At 43.3% G+C, this 18,437-nt stretch overlaps 1 protein-coding gene across 1 annotated transcript in view; it reads left to right on the forward strand.

Moving 5' to 3' along the window:
* The window catches only part of LOC142296341 (ezrin-like), a 100,567-nt gene that overhangs the window by 66,535 nt on the left and 15,595 nt on the right, over positions 1-18,437 (forward strand). Inside the window, exons 5-11 of the mRNA XM_075339812.1 lie at positions 96-370; positions 758-841; positions 3,851-3,997; positions 9,355-9,451; positions 10,515-10,678; positions 12,352-12,482; positions 14,854-15,014. Of these exons, the coding sequence (XP_075195927.1) occupies positions 96-370; positions 758-841; positions 3,851-3,997; positions 9,355-9,451; positions 10,515-10,678; positions 12,352-12,482; positions 14,854-15,014 (1,059 nt within the window). The remainder of the gene's footprint in view (positions 1-95; positions 371-757; positions 842-3,850; positions 3,998-9,354; positions 9,452-10,514; positions 10,679-12,351; positions 12,483-14,853; positions 15,015-18,437) is intronic.

Raw genomic sequence — 18,437 nt, forward strand, 5'->3', positions numbered from 1 at the left:
TGCTTTTTACTTTTTGAGAAAGAGTAGCTGTCACTAGTAATACAATCTAAGATGTAGATTCATGGTATTGATTTTAACCCCTTACTATTGGGCAGGTATCTGCACAAGAGGTGAGAAAAGAGAACCCTCTTCAGTTCAAGTTCCGTGCCAAGTTTTTCCCTGAGGATGTGTCTGAGGAGCTAATCCAGGACATCACTCAGAAACTATTTTTCCTGCAAGTCAAAGAAAGTATCCTGAGTGATGAAGTGTACTGCCCTCCTGAAACAGCTGTCCTCCTCGGTTCTTATGCTGTACAAGCCAAGTTTGGAGACTACAGTCGTGATACACACAAGTCTGGATACCTGAGCTCAGAACGTCTTCTGCCACAGAGGTGAGCCCAAGTTACATAACTTGAATTATTTCACATCATTATTTCTTTACGAATGTGTCTCTAGTGGTGAAATTTATACAACTGAGTTCTAATGCATTGTACCTAATGAGTCAGATTGTGTTTATTGCAATTGTATTAGCGCTAAATTCAGTCTCTGTTACAACCCTCATATAATCTCAACTAATATTCATAGATTTTTACTATCTGCATTCTTGGAAAATATTCTGTCTTCAATATAATACCGTACCTTATTGCTGCTAGGACAGAAATCACAAGAATGGGTTTATTTTGAACAACTTATACCACACAAAAGACTTTAATTCACTTATTCATCCTGGTGTCCACAAATTTATGATAGTCTAAATGATTTGTGTTTCCCATTTCTAGAGTGTTGGATCAGCACAAGCTTTCCAGAGAGCAGTGGGAGGAGAGGATCGAGGTGTGGCACTCAGAACATCGTGGCATGCTAAAGTAAGTCTTCTGCGGTCATCATGTCTGCTTCTGTCGTACTACACACTTTATACAATGCATCCCTAATTACATATGGCAATCTACCATAGTCTGGAAAGGATTTGGCCTGAAGTGCCATGTTCAATGTAAAAAACCTATGGTGTATACCGCAAACCATTCATTAAAGAGCGTATTGACCAGATAAGTTGTTATGTCATACTGAGTTAGATCAGGTTTCACGGTCCGTATACGTGTTGCATTGCCAAGACTGATGCAGGTCTTACAACCTGTACTTACAGCCTAATAGACACTTATACAGACAATGAAATAGATATATGCTTAATCAACCTTACCTTACTTTAACCAGGGACCTATAATGTGCACAATCTTAGAGCATTAGCCATGTTTCTGCTTCCATACGCTGCTGCTTCAATTTGGATACAAGTTTCAGCTCCATTCAAAGCTTAGTCTGGGGGAAAAATTGATCGTTTGTAGAAAACAAAACATTTGGGACCCTCATTGATCCTGAGAATGATGGGAATACAGGCTTATTTTACTACTAGCTGTACTACCTGGCTTCGCCCGGGTTAATAACTGTTGTTAACAAAATAGAATGTATTAACATTCCCGGGATAGAATGTATAAATAGAATGTATTAACGCCCGGGATAGTAACTGTCTCTCTGTTTCTCTCCCATTCTTTGTCTGTCTCCCCCTCTGTATATATCTCTCTGTCTCTCTCTCTATCTCTTTGTCTGTCTGTCTCTTTCTCTGTCTGTCTCAATCTCTTTCCTTGTCTGTCTATCTATCTTTCCCTGTGTCTGTCTCTTTCCCTCTGTCTCTTTCCCTGTGTCTGTCTCTTTGTCTGTCTCTTTACCTGTCTCTTACCGTGTCTGTCTCTTTCCCTTTCTTTCCCTGTCTGTCTGTCTCTGTCTCTTTGTCTCTTTGTCTGTCTCTTTATCTCTGTCTCTTTGTCTCTGTCTCTTTGTCTCTGTCTCTTTGTCTCTGTCTCTTTGTCTCTGTCTCTTTGTCTCTGTCTCTTTGTCTCTGTCTCTTTGTCTCTGTCTCTTTGTCTCTGTCTCTTTGTCTCTGTCTCTTTGTCTCTGTCTCTTTGTGTCTGTCTCTTTGTGTCTGCCTCTTTGTGTCTGCCTCTTTGTGTCTGCCTCTTTCCCTGGCTGCATTGTGACACGCCAACATTCCATATAAGGGTGTGGCTGCACATTCTTCTGAATTTCTGGCTGCACTGTGGCTCCCAGCTCCATTCGCTTTAATGGAGGCAGGTTTTTTGGTGAATAACTGTAAAGAGTGGGGTTAAAATTTCCCCTCAAAACATAGCCTATGACGCTCTCGGGGTCCAGACGTGTGAGTGTGCAAAATTTTGTGGCTGTAGCTGCGACGGTGCAGATGCCAATCCCGGACATACACACACACACACACACACACACACACACACACACACACACACACACACACACACACACACACACACACACACTCAGCTTTATATATTAGATTGCATACACCAAGATTTTCCCTGCACAGTGGCAATTCAAGTGACTGAATGGGGCCACATTGCAGTTCCCTACACAGTAAATCGATGAGTGAAAGGGATGTGGCACTAGAACAGCTCTGCGTCCTCCTCATGCTCAGGTTCAGTGAGGATCCCATAGCTCGGACCTCCACTGATCATACAGTTATTGCATATCCTGGAGATACGCCATCAATTTACAAAATTGGAATACCATTTTGAATTGAAAATCATTAACAATATCCTTTTGACATATTCTTTTCCGTTGAGATATTGTACTGAGTTATTTGCTTCCACTAAAAATAGGCTTGGTACTGTGGAAGAAGCCTGAGGCTGTTTAATGTTCTTTCTGTTAGTCTCCAGTGCTTTTCATGCCAAGACTAGCAAAGTCTGTATAATTCATCAGGTAGCCAGGGCTGTACCTGTAACCTCTTGTCTATTGGTAGTATTAGCTGCTGAGTTTGTGGGTTTCATGCCATTCCAGATGTGTCCTTCCTTTTACTTTCCACTTTCAAGCTATCCTTAGATATAAATAAATATTTTTTTTTATAATAAAAAAAATCCCTTTTTGTTATGTTGTGGGGAGTTGTTATTTATGTAAAACATTTTATCTGGTGAAAAGAAGTAGTCTCCTATTCAGAGGCTAGGTGATAACTTAATTACTGGAGGTCTAAAGGCCCCGTCACACAGAACGAGATCGCTAACGAGATCATTGCTACGTCACAGTTTTCGTGACGCAGCAGCGATCTCGTTATGTGTGACACCTACCAGCGATCAGGCCCCTGCTGTGAGATCGCTAGTCGTTGCTGAATGGTTGGGACCATTTTCTTCAAAGGCGATATCCTGCTGGGCAGGACGCATCACTGTGTTTGAGGCCTACCAACGACCTCCTAACACTGTCCCTACGCCCGCCCAGATCGTTATACAGGTCGCTGATCGTTACTGCGTCATTGGTAAGATCTGACTGTGTGACATCACACCAGCAACCTCCCAGCGACTTACCAGCGAACCTTATCAGGTCACATCGTTTTCGGGATCGCTGGTAAGTCGTTAAATGTGACGGGGGCATAACCCCCCAATCAGGAGATTCGTTAGGCTAGGGTCAGAAGACCATTTTTTTTTCTCATCCATGAAAATCTGATCATTTATGCTATTCATGCTCTGATCAAAGTGTGAGAATGAAGTGTCAGTGCACATGCTGTTCTGCTACTCCATTCGTTTTCTATGGGACTGATGAGCACTATGCTCGGCTTTTTCCAGCAGTCCCCATGGAGAATGAATGGAGCAGTGGTCGAGTATACACTCTGCTGCTCCATCTGAACTGCAATAAAGGTGTCTTGTTCTGGCAACAGGTCCATCTAAAAGTTATCACCTTTTAACAGACAACCCCTTTAAAGCTGGTTATCTCAAGCTCATAACGGGATATGCTAAGCCAAGAGGATAGAGAAGGAAGAACATGTGTGCACTAAAAAGATACTGATGCATAAGAATATTTTGTTGCAGAGAGGATGCAATGCTGGAGTATCTGAAGATTGCTCAAGACTTGGAGATGTATGGTATTAACTACTTTGAAATTAAGAATAAAAAAGGCACTGACCTCTTTCTGGGTGTTGACTCCTTGGGCTTAAATATTTATGAGCACGATGACAAGTAAGTAATTCTTTTAAAATAATATTGTTTATTCCTGCACAGCTATTATTTAAAGGAGCTACCTCATAAAGACATTTCCCACCTATCCACAGCATAGGGAGATGAATGCAAAACCACTATGTCTGTCATCTGTCTCCATCCTCTGTACGTGTAGTTAGGAAAATTAGTACTAGTATGTGTCTATATACATATAGGTGAAGTGGATATATGTTTACATACATTATATCACAAAAGTAAGTACACCCCTCACATTTTTGTAAATATTTTATTATATCTTTTCATGGGACAACGCTGGAGATATGACCCTGTGATACAATGTAAAGTAGTCAGTGTACAGCTTGTATTATAGTATAAATTTGGTGTGCCCTCTAAATAACTTAACACACAGCCAATAATGTCAAAACCGCTGGCAACTAAAGTAATCCCCTAAGTGAACATGGCCAAATTGTGTCCCAGGTGTCATTATTGTGTGTGACCACCATTAACCCTAGAATGCATACCTGGGGCCTCGCAGGCCTGCTAGGTTACTTGTTTTCTATGGTAAATTTCTATGGTTGCGCGTTCTAGGTTTAATTTCAAGCATTGCTTTAATTCTCTTGGGCATGGAGTTCACTAGAGCTTGACAGGAGCCACTGGATCCTCTTCCACTCCTCCATGACATCACGAAGCTGGTGGATGTTAGAGACCTTGCACTCCTCCACCTTCTGTTTGAGGAGGCCCTACAGATGCTCAATAAGGTTTAGGTTTGGAGACATTCTTTGCCAGTCTAGCACCTTTACCCTCAGTTTCTTTAGCAAGGCAGAGGTCGCCTTGGAGTTGTGTTTGGGGTCATTATCATGTTGGAATACGAAGGGAGGAGATCATGTTCTTCTTCAGTAAGTCACAGTACATGTTGGCATTCATGGTTCCCTCAATGAACTGTACCTCCACATACCTGGCAGCACTCATGTAGCACCAAACCAAGTTACTCCCACCACCATGCTTGACTTTAGGAAAGAGACACACTTGTCTTTTTACTCACCTGGTTGCCACCACACATACTCGACACCATCTGAACCGAACAAATATATGTTGGTCTCATCAGACCATAGGACATGGTTCCAGTAATCTATATCCTTAGGGTCCTTGTCTTCTGCAAATTGTTTGCGGGCTATCTTGTGCATCATTCTTAGAAGAGGCTTCTTTCTGGGATGAGAGCCATGTAGACTATTTTGATGCAGTGTGCGACGTATGGTCTGAGCACTGATAGGCTGACCCCCCACCCCTTTAACCTCTGCAGCAATGCTGGCAGCACTGATATGTCTATTTTGAAAAGACAGTCTCTGGATATGACACTGGAAGAGAGTGTGTGAGCAGTAACACCTAATTTTACACACCTGTTCCGCATTCACATCTGAGACCTTGTAACTCTAATGTTGTTAATTGCGAATGACTAATTGGGCACAATTTTGATCATTTTTACTTAAGAGTGTCATTTTTGTTGCCAACAGTTTAGACATTAATGGCTGTGTGAGTTATTTAGAGGGCACACTAAATTTATACTATAATACAAGCTGTACTCTGACTACTTTACATTGTATCCGTGTCATATCTTCAATTGTCCCATGAAAAGATATAAGAAAATATTTCCCAAAATGTGAGGGGTGTACTTACTTTTGTGATATGCAGTATATCCACCTATGAATAAAAGTGAGTAATTCTTATAAGTTTACAGTTGGTCACTATGGAATGGCCACCAAGCAGCTTAGGTGTATATCGCTGTGCTATGTGATGTAGCGCTCTGCATTGGTTGGGGTAAGGATCCCAGGGGTGTATGGTCATGAAATGTTGTTTAGCGTAATGATTAAGAATATAATTTGTCTTTTTAGTCATTCTCTGCTCTGGCAGTGTGCTACTAACAATCAGGTAGAATGAAAGACTAGCTAATTGTGTAGGTATGGAATAATAAATAAGTGAAGGTTGATTATTTGCTGTATACTCCAGAGCTATCCTCGTGTAAAGGTGGGGGTCTGCATGTGTGCTGCAGTAGTCTGGATCCAGTGGCTCAGCACAAGGTGTGGTCAGCCCCCTGCCCCGTCTGGAGAAATAGAAAGGAGTACATGAAGTCATTCTTTCGCAAGCTGCCAGCATTACAGATTCCACCCTGTGGAGAAACAAGGAGTGCCTGTCTGGGTTACGTAACAGAAACTGCCAGGACTTTTTTTTTCATTATGTGAAATACGGGATACCTACAGAGTCACTATGGAGACACAAACAGGTTCTGCGAGCTGCGGGGAGCTGCAAAGTACAAGCCAGAGCAGAAAAACATACCTTAGATCACATCAGAAACGCCAAATATGTGGACAAAGCATTTTTTGTTGCCTTGGACTTTGTTCCTAATGCAGTTGACAAGTTTTTAAACCTGAAGTCCCAGAACTTGTGGCTTAGCAGCGCCCTTCTAAATCTAGATATGCTGGAGCAGTTTTAGATGTCTGTACCTAACTATATGTGAAGTGTATATTTCAGGGGCAGTCGGTAGCAGATTGTCTAATAACTTCTCAGAGTGTTTTCGGGAGAGTTTTATAGCCATTGTGTTACTCATTATGTAGGGTGCCAAGTACTTTTGTGGCTATCTGCCAGGTTTCACCTGTAAAGCACTCATGATAAGTTTTATATCAAGATGTTTGTGACTGCACACTTAGCACATCATGTACTTTCAAGGTTAAAAAAAATTGTTTAAAAGAACTGAGAGTCCTCAGTGGTTGATACCTTTTAATGGCTAACTGAAAAGATGGTAATAATTGCAAGCTTTCGAGACTACTCAGGTCTCTTCATCAGGCATGGTATAACACAAAATCTGAAGAGTCACATATTTATACACAACAGGACATAGAAAAGTGCAGTAAAAAAAAAACAAAAAAAAAACAAGTTATATAAAACAGAACTATCACTATGGCACGGGGGGGATATATATAACAGATTTTGTGTTATACCATGCCTGATGAAGAGACCTGAGTAGTCTCGAAAGCTTGCAATTATTACCATCTTTTCAGTTAGCCATTAAAAGGTATCAACCACTGAGGACTTCAGTTCTTTTAAACAATTTTTTTTATCTCTACTGGCTAACACGGTACAAAGATATATTTTACTTTCAAGGTTAGGCATTCCCTGGAGGAGAAGGTTTGTCTGACATGTCGAAAAATGTTTAACTGTGCACTTTATTATACCATACACAAGAACTTAGAATAGAAAATGCATTGGTTTTCTTCAATAAGCAGAAACCTTCTTGTCCATTGTCTGTGAGTAACTCTATTTGCAGACCATGAACAGAAATGGCACTATTTCCAGAAAATGATAAATATGTATTCTTAAATCTAGCCAACAATAGGATTACAGTTAAGTTGGAGTCATACTTGAGTTTAACTCACGAGAAGATCACATCGCACTGCCTGGACTGTCCGTCAGCTCTCCTGACAGGAGCGGGTCAGCTTCATGTATTTCTATGCAGCTGCACGCTCCTGTCAGGAGAGCCGCCGGACAGGCCAGGCAGTGCGATGTGATCCTCTGGCGAGTTACATGCAAGTGCGACTCCAGCCTAAGGTTTCGCTCTAGACCGTACTTTGCATAGGCTACATACCTGACAATTTTTTTTTAAGCAGCGTTGCTCCACAGCACATAACGCCATACGTTAATATGGTTTTCATGCCGCTCTCCAGCAAATTTAGTTATGTTGATTATATAGTGCATAGTAGGCTAATATTAAAGAATAATATAAAGGCTGTTTTTAAAGCCTTTAAGATATACAGGGGTATAATGTATGCCTTCATGATGTGCATTCTCCTTTTTATGCCTTTATAATGTACAGGTCCTTCTTGCCTTTATAATGTACAGGTTTTTTATGTCTGTAGTATACAGGCCCTACTTTATGGCTTCATATTGTACAAGCTCTTTTTCATGACTTTATAATGCACAGAATTATTTTCTATGCATTTGCAATGTACAGGATTTTTTCTGTGCTTTTATAGTTTTTTTTAGTTGATGTGCCATATTTGGTTCACTGCCATGTTGTTTCTTCCCCGCCTCCTGCTTGTGATAGGATACACCATAGATTTTGTACACAGTAACCACAAATAAAAAAATATTTAGATAGTCATTGTTAGACAGGACAGTTTTATAACACTGCAGCTAATCACTGCACGGACACATGCCTTATAGCATGGCTCTTATAAATAGAAATGATACTGCCTACGTTAATTCTAGAGGAACATGGAGGATTGAGCTGGTTAAAAAGGGAAGCGGTCTGAGAGCTGCCAGTAGGCATCCATACAGGAGAGAACTTACTGGCTTGGTGGTCTGACGGCAGATTGACACTAACATTGTGTGTTAAAGGTAACCTGTCAGGTCTCTTATGCGTTCTAACCTAAGCACCCGGATAACAATCTGCGGGAATGGCAAGTGTGCACGCACGGGATCTGAAGGAGCTGACTGTGACGTCACTCATGTAAATCCATGGTATCACACCCATAGGGTAGTAATACCACAGAAAGCATGGAAACACCCACAGGGCGATGCGACGCCGAGGGGGCTAGACCCTCTGATCATTTACATAGGGAACATGTAAGTAATAACTTTTTTTTATACTTTCATATTACACAATATTACAACACAGGGATGGGTAGGAAGGGGTTTCTAGGCTACACATCACCCTGCTTGTAGGTCAGAACACATATGGGACCTGACAGGTTCCCTTTAAGGAGTTTTCCAACAATTATTTACTGATTAGGCTTCCAAAAGTTCAAAATAAAAACCTAGGTTTACTCACCCACCACTGCTCCAGGGCCTGCTCTGCACAGCTGCCACCGGTATTTAACAGGGTACAGCAGTGACGTCACAAGTACAGCATATGTGACTGTTGCAGTCAATCAGGGGGCTCACAGGTCATATCGAGGTAGTCAACATGACACCACTGAGCTATTCATTTACTACAGTGGTCATGTGTGCTGTAGCAGCCTGTTATTGAAGACCGTGGGTAGCTTGGGCAGTGGTGGGTGGTTAAACCTTTGCTAGTTTATCAATAAAGGAAAACTTATATTGGAAAACCCTTCTAAGTAGACAAATCTGCATACGTTTTGTTGTAAGTGTAATAGTATGTATAACAAGCGTAGATATATGTATCTGCTAGAGATCATACGAGTAAGCAGTCTGAATGAAAACATCAACCTTACCCCACCGCTGTCATCTCTGCACCATCGTCTACTTTGCATTATGTCAGATTCCAAATTATGAGCTACATTTTCATTGGCCTAATTGGAAGACTTTTACTGCACATGTACTGGAAGTTGTATATTTTTAATTTTCTTTCCTCTGCATTATTCTAGATTGACCCCAAAGATTGGTTTCCCCTGGAGTGAAATCAGAAATATATCTTTCAATGACAAGAAGTTTATCATTAAACCAATTGACAAAAAGGCACCTGTAAGTGTGATCTTAATCGGAAATTAACATGAAATGTGAGCTTGTCTCCTCAAATTGTTCTAGATGGATGGAAAACAGTTCCTAGTTGTGGAATTTGTTATATCTTTACAAGTTGTAATTGGGTATAAATACAATCAGATCATATTTTTACATATTCTATTGTATTTTTGCCAATAAGCTTAGCAAGCATTTGACATTCTGATATTGTCTAAGGGGGACGCTATTCTCTTTGCGGAGACTGACACACTAATCAAGCATGCCAGTGGTGAGGAGACTTTAAGCCTCAATGCTCCTCTGTGAAAGATGCAAATTGTCTCTTTTGTGGGGAAGTGGACAAACTCTAGTGCCACCTATTGGAAGTAGCAATCCTAAAAGTCAAATGTGACCCTTTAACGAGCCTTGTCATATTATTTACTTAGGATTTACGCCAGATTAGAACCTCAGTTTCCAGGCAGTGTTTTGGGATGGCTTGGTGTGTCAGTGTCCACAAAGAGAATAGTGTTCCCCTAAGTCATATGACAAGGCTTGTTAACTTTTGACTTTTAGGATTGCTACCTGCAATAGCTAGCACTAGAACCTGTCTACTTCCTCAGTGAAAAGATAAATTGCATATTTCCCAGAGGAGCATTGTGGCTTAAAGTCTCCTCAGCAATTGCATCCTGGACTGGTGTGTCAGCCTCTGCAAGGAGAATAGCATTCCCCTTAGAACCTGTCTTAGCCTCTCATTCAGCCAGATCAGATCTCATACTTTGCACTGACGAGGGACAACCATCGTGAACCAATGTGCCTGCAAATTGAGGTTCTGATCTGGTATAAATCCTAAGTCATGTGACAAGGCTCGTTAAAGGGTCAATTTTAACTTTTAGGATTGCTACCTCCAATAGGTGGCACTAGAGTTTGTCTACTTCCTCACTGAAGAGACAATTTGCATCATTCTGGTATTGTAATTTAGACCAGATTTAGTATTTTAGGCAACCTACAGCCTCTAAAATTGTGTGCTCAATTATTAATGCATTTAACGATGTATTGTCTGAGTATAAGCCATTTCCTTTTGTAATTACAGGACTTTGTCTTTTATGCTCCACGCCTGAGAATTAACAAGAGAATCTTGCAGCTTTGCATGGGTAATCATGAACTGTACATGCGCCGCAGGAAGCCAGACACTATTGAAGTACAGCAGATGAAAGCACAGGCCAAGGAAGAGAAGTCTCAAAAGCAGCTGGAGCGGTGAGGAGACCTGTACATGACTTTCTCATGTAACAGACAGGCACAGATACTGTGGTTGATGCTGCTGGTAACGTACATAGCAATCTGTTACATGGAAAAGTTGGAAAAAATATTGGTCTTGATTATATAATTAGAGAATCAAATTGCAGGACTCTGCTGTATCGTTTAAATCAGTAATCTTCTTTAAGGAAATCTGTTTCCCTTTTGAGCTTTTTGAGTTATTAATATGGGCATGCAGGTTGTATACAGCTGAAATTAGTCATACCCGTATGCTTCCAGGATGATGGCTTGTGCAGTAAAATTCATATTTTATAGCTTCAATCTTCCAGGCTATGGAGTGTACGCTGCCAGGAAGATGTGACTGCCTCCGGTCTTCATTATACAGGATTTCTCCTCCCCTTCTATTCCTTGTGACGTCAGGTGCCTGGCCGGAAATCCCGTGCCTATGTATGCTGCCTTCTGTCTCTCCTCTGTACTGTTCTACCCTTCTGTGGGCACTGTTTTCAGATTTGATGTACACAACCACTGGAGTTAAAAATGCCGTATTAGAAACCATAGAAGGGCAGGGCAGAGGCGGCAGGCAGAATGAACATGCCCAGGATTTCCGGCCACATACCTGACATCACAGGGACACTGAAGAGAAGGGGAGGAGAAAACTTTATAATGAAGATGGAAGGCAGGCATATCGTCCTAACAGCGCACACCCCATAGCCTGAAAGACCACAGCTATAAAATATAAATTTTTCTGAACAAGTCATCATCTTGGAGGCATACAGGTATGACTAATTTCAGATGTATACAATCTGTATGCCCATATTAATAACTCAAAAGGGTGACAGATTCCCTTTAAATCCTTGCATTCCTGACTCCTCTTTTGATTAACCAAGCTGACACAACATCATCATTGCGATGTGTCCCACACACGATATCACGCCAGAGCAGCTAATCAATAGAATAGCCGTGGATGCCAGGAGGTAAGGAGATTTGAAGGCCTCCTCTTCAGTGGTCACAGACTACTGATCTGGCTGATAAACCAGTGTCCTGCGATTTGATTTTAGCATCTCTAGTCATGATGATTGGTTAAAAATCTCCTGCTGATAACTGCACAAGGGAAGTCCAGATTAGCTTTAAATGGATTCTCTGTTTTTTTTCTGTTGATGTGGGGATTTTTTGTTACTTTAACACTTTCATGACTATGGGAATTATGGCCCTTGATAGGCGTCTTAAAGCAACAATATTTACCATCAAAAATCTTTCCTTTTTTTTTTGGTTCACAACTGTGTGTAAATACTGCACATTATCCGCCATGACTTTTTTTAGTGCTAAGAATAAAGACCCTGTTTTCCACGATTTTCAATATGAGTGCGGTGTACCAGGGAGGGAGTAGGTGACAGAGAAATAGGTGTCAAGCCTGTGTATTGGCGGCCATGTTGATCTAAAAAAGAGGTGGCACTATGCAAGTTAAGGCATGTGCGGAGATCTTCTAATTAACCATATGCACAAAGAAACACGCAATGTACAGGATTTTTTTATACAACTTTAGGCACGTAAAATATTTGTGTGACCCTAGCCTTAGTGAATACATACCGTTAGTGAGCAAAGTGTATGGTACCACTAGGTCCAATTAATAAAAGGCGTTAAATATTTTTCCTTGCCTATGCTCTCCAATACAGACAACAACTTGAAAATGAGAAGAAGAAGAGGGAAGCCATTGAGAAAGAGAAGGAATTGATGATAAGAGAAAAGGAGGAACTCATGCTCCGGTTGCATGAGTATGAAGAGCAGACAAAGAGGGCAGAAAGAGGTAAGAAGTGGAAGTGGCTAGGAATATGCATGGTAAATAAGCTTTTCTATATATGGGTTATTGAACTATATATATGTACACACACATAATCTCTTTTAATGACAACTGCTCTCCACCAAGCAATAACTAGGCTATTTAAGAGAATTATAGAGAAATAAAATGGTACAATGTAGGCTTTCTTAGGCTATGTGCGCACTAGAAAAGTGATTTTTTTTTTCAAGAAAATTTCTTGAGAAACTTCTGGGAGTTAAAGATTACCGCACCTGCGGTAAAAAAACGCACCAAAGCCGCGGTTTTTCCGCAGGTTGGTCCCTGCGTTTTTTTTTTATGCTGTAACTGCAATAAATAATATAGATAATAGATAGATAATCGATAGACAGATAATGGATAGAGGGAAAGATGGCTAGATGAATAGATAGATAGATAATAGATAAGAAAGACATATATAATGTCCCACCTCCCTGCATTTTCTAAGCTGGCACCCTTTAGTGACTTTCATGTGGCACTAAAGGGTGCCTAGCCTTGTATTTAGCCAAAAAATAAATAAATAAAAAGACGACGTGAGGTCCCCCCATCTTTTGTAGCCAGCTCGGGTAAAGCAGACGGCTGCAGCCTGCAGACCACAGCTGACAGCTTCACCTTGGCTGGTAATCCAAAACTGAGGGCACCCCACGCTGTTATTTTACATTAAATAAATAATTTAAAACAAAAAACGTGGGGTCCCCCCCAAATTGGATCACCAGCCAAGGTAAAGCGGACAGCTGTGGTTTGGTACTCTCAGATTAGGGAGGTCCACTATTATTGGACACTCCCCAGCCTAAAAATAGTAGGCCGCAGCCGCCCCAGAAGTGGCGCATCCATTAGACGTGCCAATCCGGGCGTTTCGCCCCAACTCATCCCGTTGCCCTGGTGCGATGGCAAACGGGGTAATATATGGGGTTGATGCCAGATGTGTAATGTCACCTGGCATCAAGCCCTGGGGTTAGTGATGTCACGCGTCTATCAGATACCCGACATCACCAACCCAGTCAGTAAGAAATAAAAAATAGACAACAAAAAAATGTTTTATTTGAAAAAACACTGTCCAAAACATTCCCTCTTTCACCAATTTATTGAAAAGAGCAATCAAATCCACGTCCGTCGTAATGCAATAAGGGGGTCACATGCCGATCCGTACCATAGTCACTGTCCCAGTCAATGAAGAACAGAATGTTCCCCATTGGCTGGGAGAGCAATGCAGTGACCTGAGCTAACATCAATAGGTCAGCCCAGGTCACTGCAGGGGATGACCAGCACTGACTTCAGGAGGTTAGATGAGATCATTACCTGCTGTGATGATCTCCTGCACTGCTGACGTCAGCGCTGTCACTGACTTCTATGCCCGCCGCGTTCTCAACAGTATCACGAGAGCCCATGACGTCACCGCTAGTGACAGTCTCGGGCCGCCCGCGAGACGGGCATAGACGGCTGTGACGTCAGGAGAGCGTCACAGCAGGTAATGATCTCCTCTCACCTCCTGACAGCAGCGCTCGTCATCCCTGCGGCTGCCAGCACTGCAGCGTGACAAGCTGCTGATACTGCGGGCAGACACTGACACTGCTGTGCTGGCAGCGGCGGGGCTGGAGCAGGACACAGACTGCACGGGCACCCGATGGAGGTCACACGGAAGTGCTTCTGTGCGGCGTCCAGGGAGTGTGACGTGTGTGTTTACTCTGCTCCGCTTCCTCTTCTGTCATAATGACATCACTTCCTGCAAAACCGCAGGCAGTGATGAGCATTACCACAGGTAAATCGCGGCTATACCGGGGGTATACCGCACATAATTTGCTACCTGCGGTATACCCCCGGTATTTCGCGATTACATTACAGTGAATGGAGTGAAATACCGGGGGTATACCGCAGCTACCTGCGGAATAGCAGTGACATACACATTTTCTCAAGAAATTTTCTCAAGAAATTCTGCTCCAAGAATTTTCTTGAGAAAAAAACGCAGTGTGCGCACAGCTATTTTTTTTCCCCATAGGTTTTGCTGGGAAATGTCTGCAGAAAGATTTCAAACAGTTCTCAAGAAATTTCCGCAGCAAAACCGCGGGTAAAAACGCAGTGTGCGCACAGGGCCTTACTTCTATTAACCTGTGAGTGTATGTGCAACTTATACACAGAGAGATTATTACTGCAATAGGACAGATTAAATATAAAAAGCAACGTAAATCTCAACGTATAAGACATTATCTTTGTGGAAACTTGGCTACCTTGGAACATCACCTGAACAGAAACATTATTTTAGCATTGAAATGAAATGTGCTGAAGCTCCTGGATTTTTTTTCTCTTTGAACTTAGTCTCAGATTCATTCTTTGTGTTCCTAACCAGAACTATCGGAGCAGATCAGAAAAGCCCGTGAGTTGGAGGATGAGAGACAAAGGGCTCAGTACGAAGCAGAGAGACTGGAGGCTGAACGCATAGCTGCCCTCCGTGCCAAAGAAGAGCTGGAAAGACAGGCTTTTGACCAAATAAAGAGCCAAGAACAGCTGGTAAGGCACAAATCGATCCTTCACTTTTAATAGACATTTTCCTAAATCACCTGTAAGAAAAAGTTGCTATTCCTTTTCAGTGTTTGACTTATGCTAACCACTCAAACTAGCATTAGTGTGCTCGGCCCAGTGTGAGCCACTTGTAGTGTTTGAACGACGGCTCGCAATGGGGGTAAAAATAGCTTTATCAGATGTAGTGTGTACCCTCCCAAAAAAATGAAAAAACCTTGCCCTCACGCCTTTGGAATTGTTCTGTTTATGGCTAAATGCATGTGGGTGGAGGCCCAAGCTGCCCAATCAGTGATTTCTAGTGGAGTTTAGGTCATGTCCGGGTCCCTAACTTAAAGGGGTTATCCGGCTTTTTTTGCTTCTTTTTTGTTATTTCACTATTGGGCTACATAGGGGCAGGTAAGTAGATATCAACTACTTACTCACCCTGCTGTCAGCCCCTCTCCTCCGGCTCAGAGTGGTCATGTGACCACTCCTGCCGGGATTTTGCTGCTTCCTGTGACATCACGACGATAGGGGTAGGACCTTGTTGACAGGCATCACAGCCAACGTCCTGTTGCCGAGCTGCTGCCAACCAAGTACAGTGCGATGCAGCCCACGCCTCCTGTTATCCACCGTCGCCCCCTCCCCACATTACGTACTCTACTCCACCCCCTGTGCCTGCTATCTTTGCCCTGTATGTGCCAGGCCCTGGACAAACAAGGGGCCCACTTGCTCTTAGGACCGCGCTATTTGCTCAACGGTGTCTTGAGCTCTTTATGATGTATGAGACCTGGATAACTGTCTACACCGTGCGCTATATCTCTGAAATATGTGATGAACACAGCGTCAGGCGCGCCTGGCGTTTGAATACTGCCGGGAGTGGAGCCCAGGGACATCACCTGATACCGCGGTCAGCAGCACTGAGCTCTGCATCGCTCAGATGTAAGGACAGCATTGGGTGAGAAACCGCACATGGGGGAGTCAGAAAAGACAGTGTAGAGGTAGAGAAGAGAGCGCACGGGTGAGAGACAAAAAAAATATATTTTGTGGCCGAACAACTTCTTTAACTTTTATCCAAAGTCCGGCTGAACCCGCAGAACCGAACTTCAATGGGTCCGATCAGCTCTAGTCATTACCAATTTTGAAACATTCACTCAATAAAGAAAACATAGAAGAATAAAAATTGGGGTTCTCCAAGAAATGTTAATTAAATAAAGAATATACATTTAAATATTAATCATTTTTGTAAATACTATTATTTAGCAAAAAATTATGTAGTGCCTTTATGTCCGAAGTTTAAAGCTAGCTTCCATCAATCACATCCCATCCTAGATTAGACAATAGGCTGTATAAATAATATCTGCTGGAGACAGAGGTTGCATCAGAGGAGCATCCTGTCAGGCATCGTGAAAGCACATTCCTCTGTTCAGTCAGCCTGACAGGACAATGATCGGAGTGGAATAAAGGAGATGATAAACACCTTCCTTTAGCTAGACTGAGAATGAACATTCATTTTAGTCAGCCTGACAGTTTTAGTGCATCTGTCTTTGCAGTCATTCTACTAGGTATCTTCTGAAATCTAGGACCAGCTGCACAGATTTATGGTGGTTGCCATCTTTGAAACCATGACAGAGTGGAAAAGATAAATCATATTTTTTTTGCTAAATAGTTATTTAGAAAAGTGTTCAACATTTAAATGTGTATTATTTCTTTATCGTTCCTATGGGAGACCCAGACATTGGGTGTATAGCTTCTGCCTCCGGAGGACACACAAAGTACTACACTCAAAAGTGTAGCTCCTCCCTCTGAGCTTATACACCCCCTGGAGAACCAGTTCTAACCAGTTTATCGCTTTGTGTCAGGAGGCATACATCCACACATGCATTCTCATCTGATTTTTCATTTTTTGGAAAGATTTTGAAGAAAAGCGGATCCAAGCCTGGACCCCCGGCATGTCCCTTCTCACCCCACTGTGTCGGCGGTGCTGTTAAGGTTGATTCCCAGGCTGGAGCCTTACATGCCGTGCTCCTTCACCATCCCTCCGGGGCTCTGGCTTAAAGTGGGAGCCAGCACAGTTCTCCATGCTTGGCATGAGACCGGTCTCCATCCGCAGCCCTTCAGGACCCTGCTGGACCGGAGCACTCATCCCTCAGGGACTTGGAACCCTGCGTCTCAGCAAGCTAAGTACCTGAGACGGTTATATATGGGGGTCCCTTGTACTTTATTGTTGTGGGAGAGTGTGCGGGGTGATTTTTCTGACATTTCCGACGGGTTCTCTGGCTGTCGCCTGAGAACCGCGCCGATGGTGCCTGCGCGTCGGCCGCACCGCTCAAATTTAGGCCCCAGCTTCGCCGGAGGCCTACTTTCGGTTTCACTGCCCTCGCATGTCATTCATGCAGAGGGACAGCGCGGCTCCGCCCAGCGGCCGTTCTACAAAGGGGAGAGACACTCCTCACTGAGTACATGTCTCCTCCCCTGTGAATTTCTTTGGCTCTCCAGATCCCGCTCTCAGAGTGAGTCCCGCCCCCTCTCTTCACTCCGGTGGCCATTTTCTCAGCGTTTTTCCCTGCGATCACCACTGGTCTGCAGCATCCCTGCTGAGGTGTTTGGGAGTCCGGGCTTCGGGATCTGGAGGGCACACAAACCGCTCCAGCGGTCTGGTAAGCCACAACCTCTGGTTGTGGACCTTCTGTATATACTCTCTGGGGGTCATTCTGGCAGAGCCCTCACTCCAGCAGCATGTCACACACGAGGAGCAAGGCTCCAAAGTTGTTTTCAGTATGCACTGCATGTAGGCTCCTACTGCCGGAACCGAGCACCTATCCACATTGTGATGCCTGCTCTAACCTGACGTTGCCTCAGCCTGAAATCGCACCCCCAGGGGTCTCTCAGGCTGCTCCGGCTCCTGTTGACCCCCCGGCATGGGTAGAATCCTTAACCAGGTCTATCTCCCAGTCTTTTGCTGACTCCATGGGACAGCTGTCCAGGACTTTGCTGAGCATGCATCAGCCCCCTTCACAGGGTGCCTCTGCTGCTAGGTCTCTCTCAGGACCGGAGCTCACAGAGGATTCCTCATCTGGTCCCAGGCCCCGTCCTTCTAAAAAGAGACGCAGGGCTCCCTCTCCTTCGTCCCGCGGCTCGGTTTCAGAAGCTGACTTGCAGGATGAGGAGGATGCCTTTACTGGGGGCTCGGAGACTGCCTCCATGTGCCCCATTGGTCTGTCCGAAAGTGACTCAGATGTTAGTGATTTGATTGCGTCCATTAATTCTGTACTGGATCTCAATCCGCCAGTATCAGAGGAGCAACCCTCTCTGGCAGAAAAGCACCAGTTTACCTCGCCTAAGAGGACAAAGAGTGTGTTCTTTAACCACTCCAGTTTTCAGGCCGCTGTGACCAAGCCCAGGGCCTGCCCTGACAAACGCTTCCCTAAG

The sequence above is a fragment of the Anomaloglossus baeobatrachus genome, chromosome 3, assembly GCF_048569485.1.
Source record: "Anomaloglossus baeobatrachus isolate aAnoBae1 chromosome 3, aAnoBae1.hap1, whole genome shotgun sequence".
Classification (NCBI taxonomy): Eukaryota; Metazoa; Chordata; class Amphibia; order Anura; family Aromobatidae; genus Anomaloglossus; species Anomaloglossus baeobatrachus.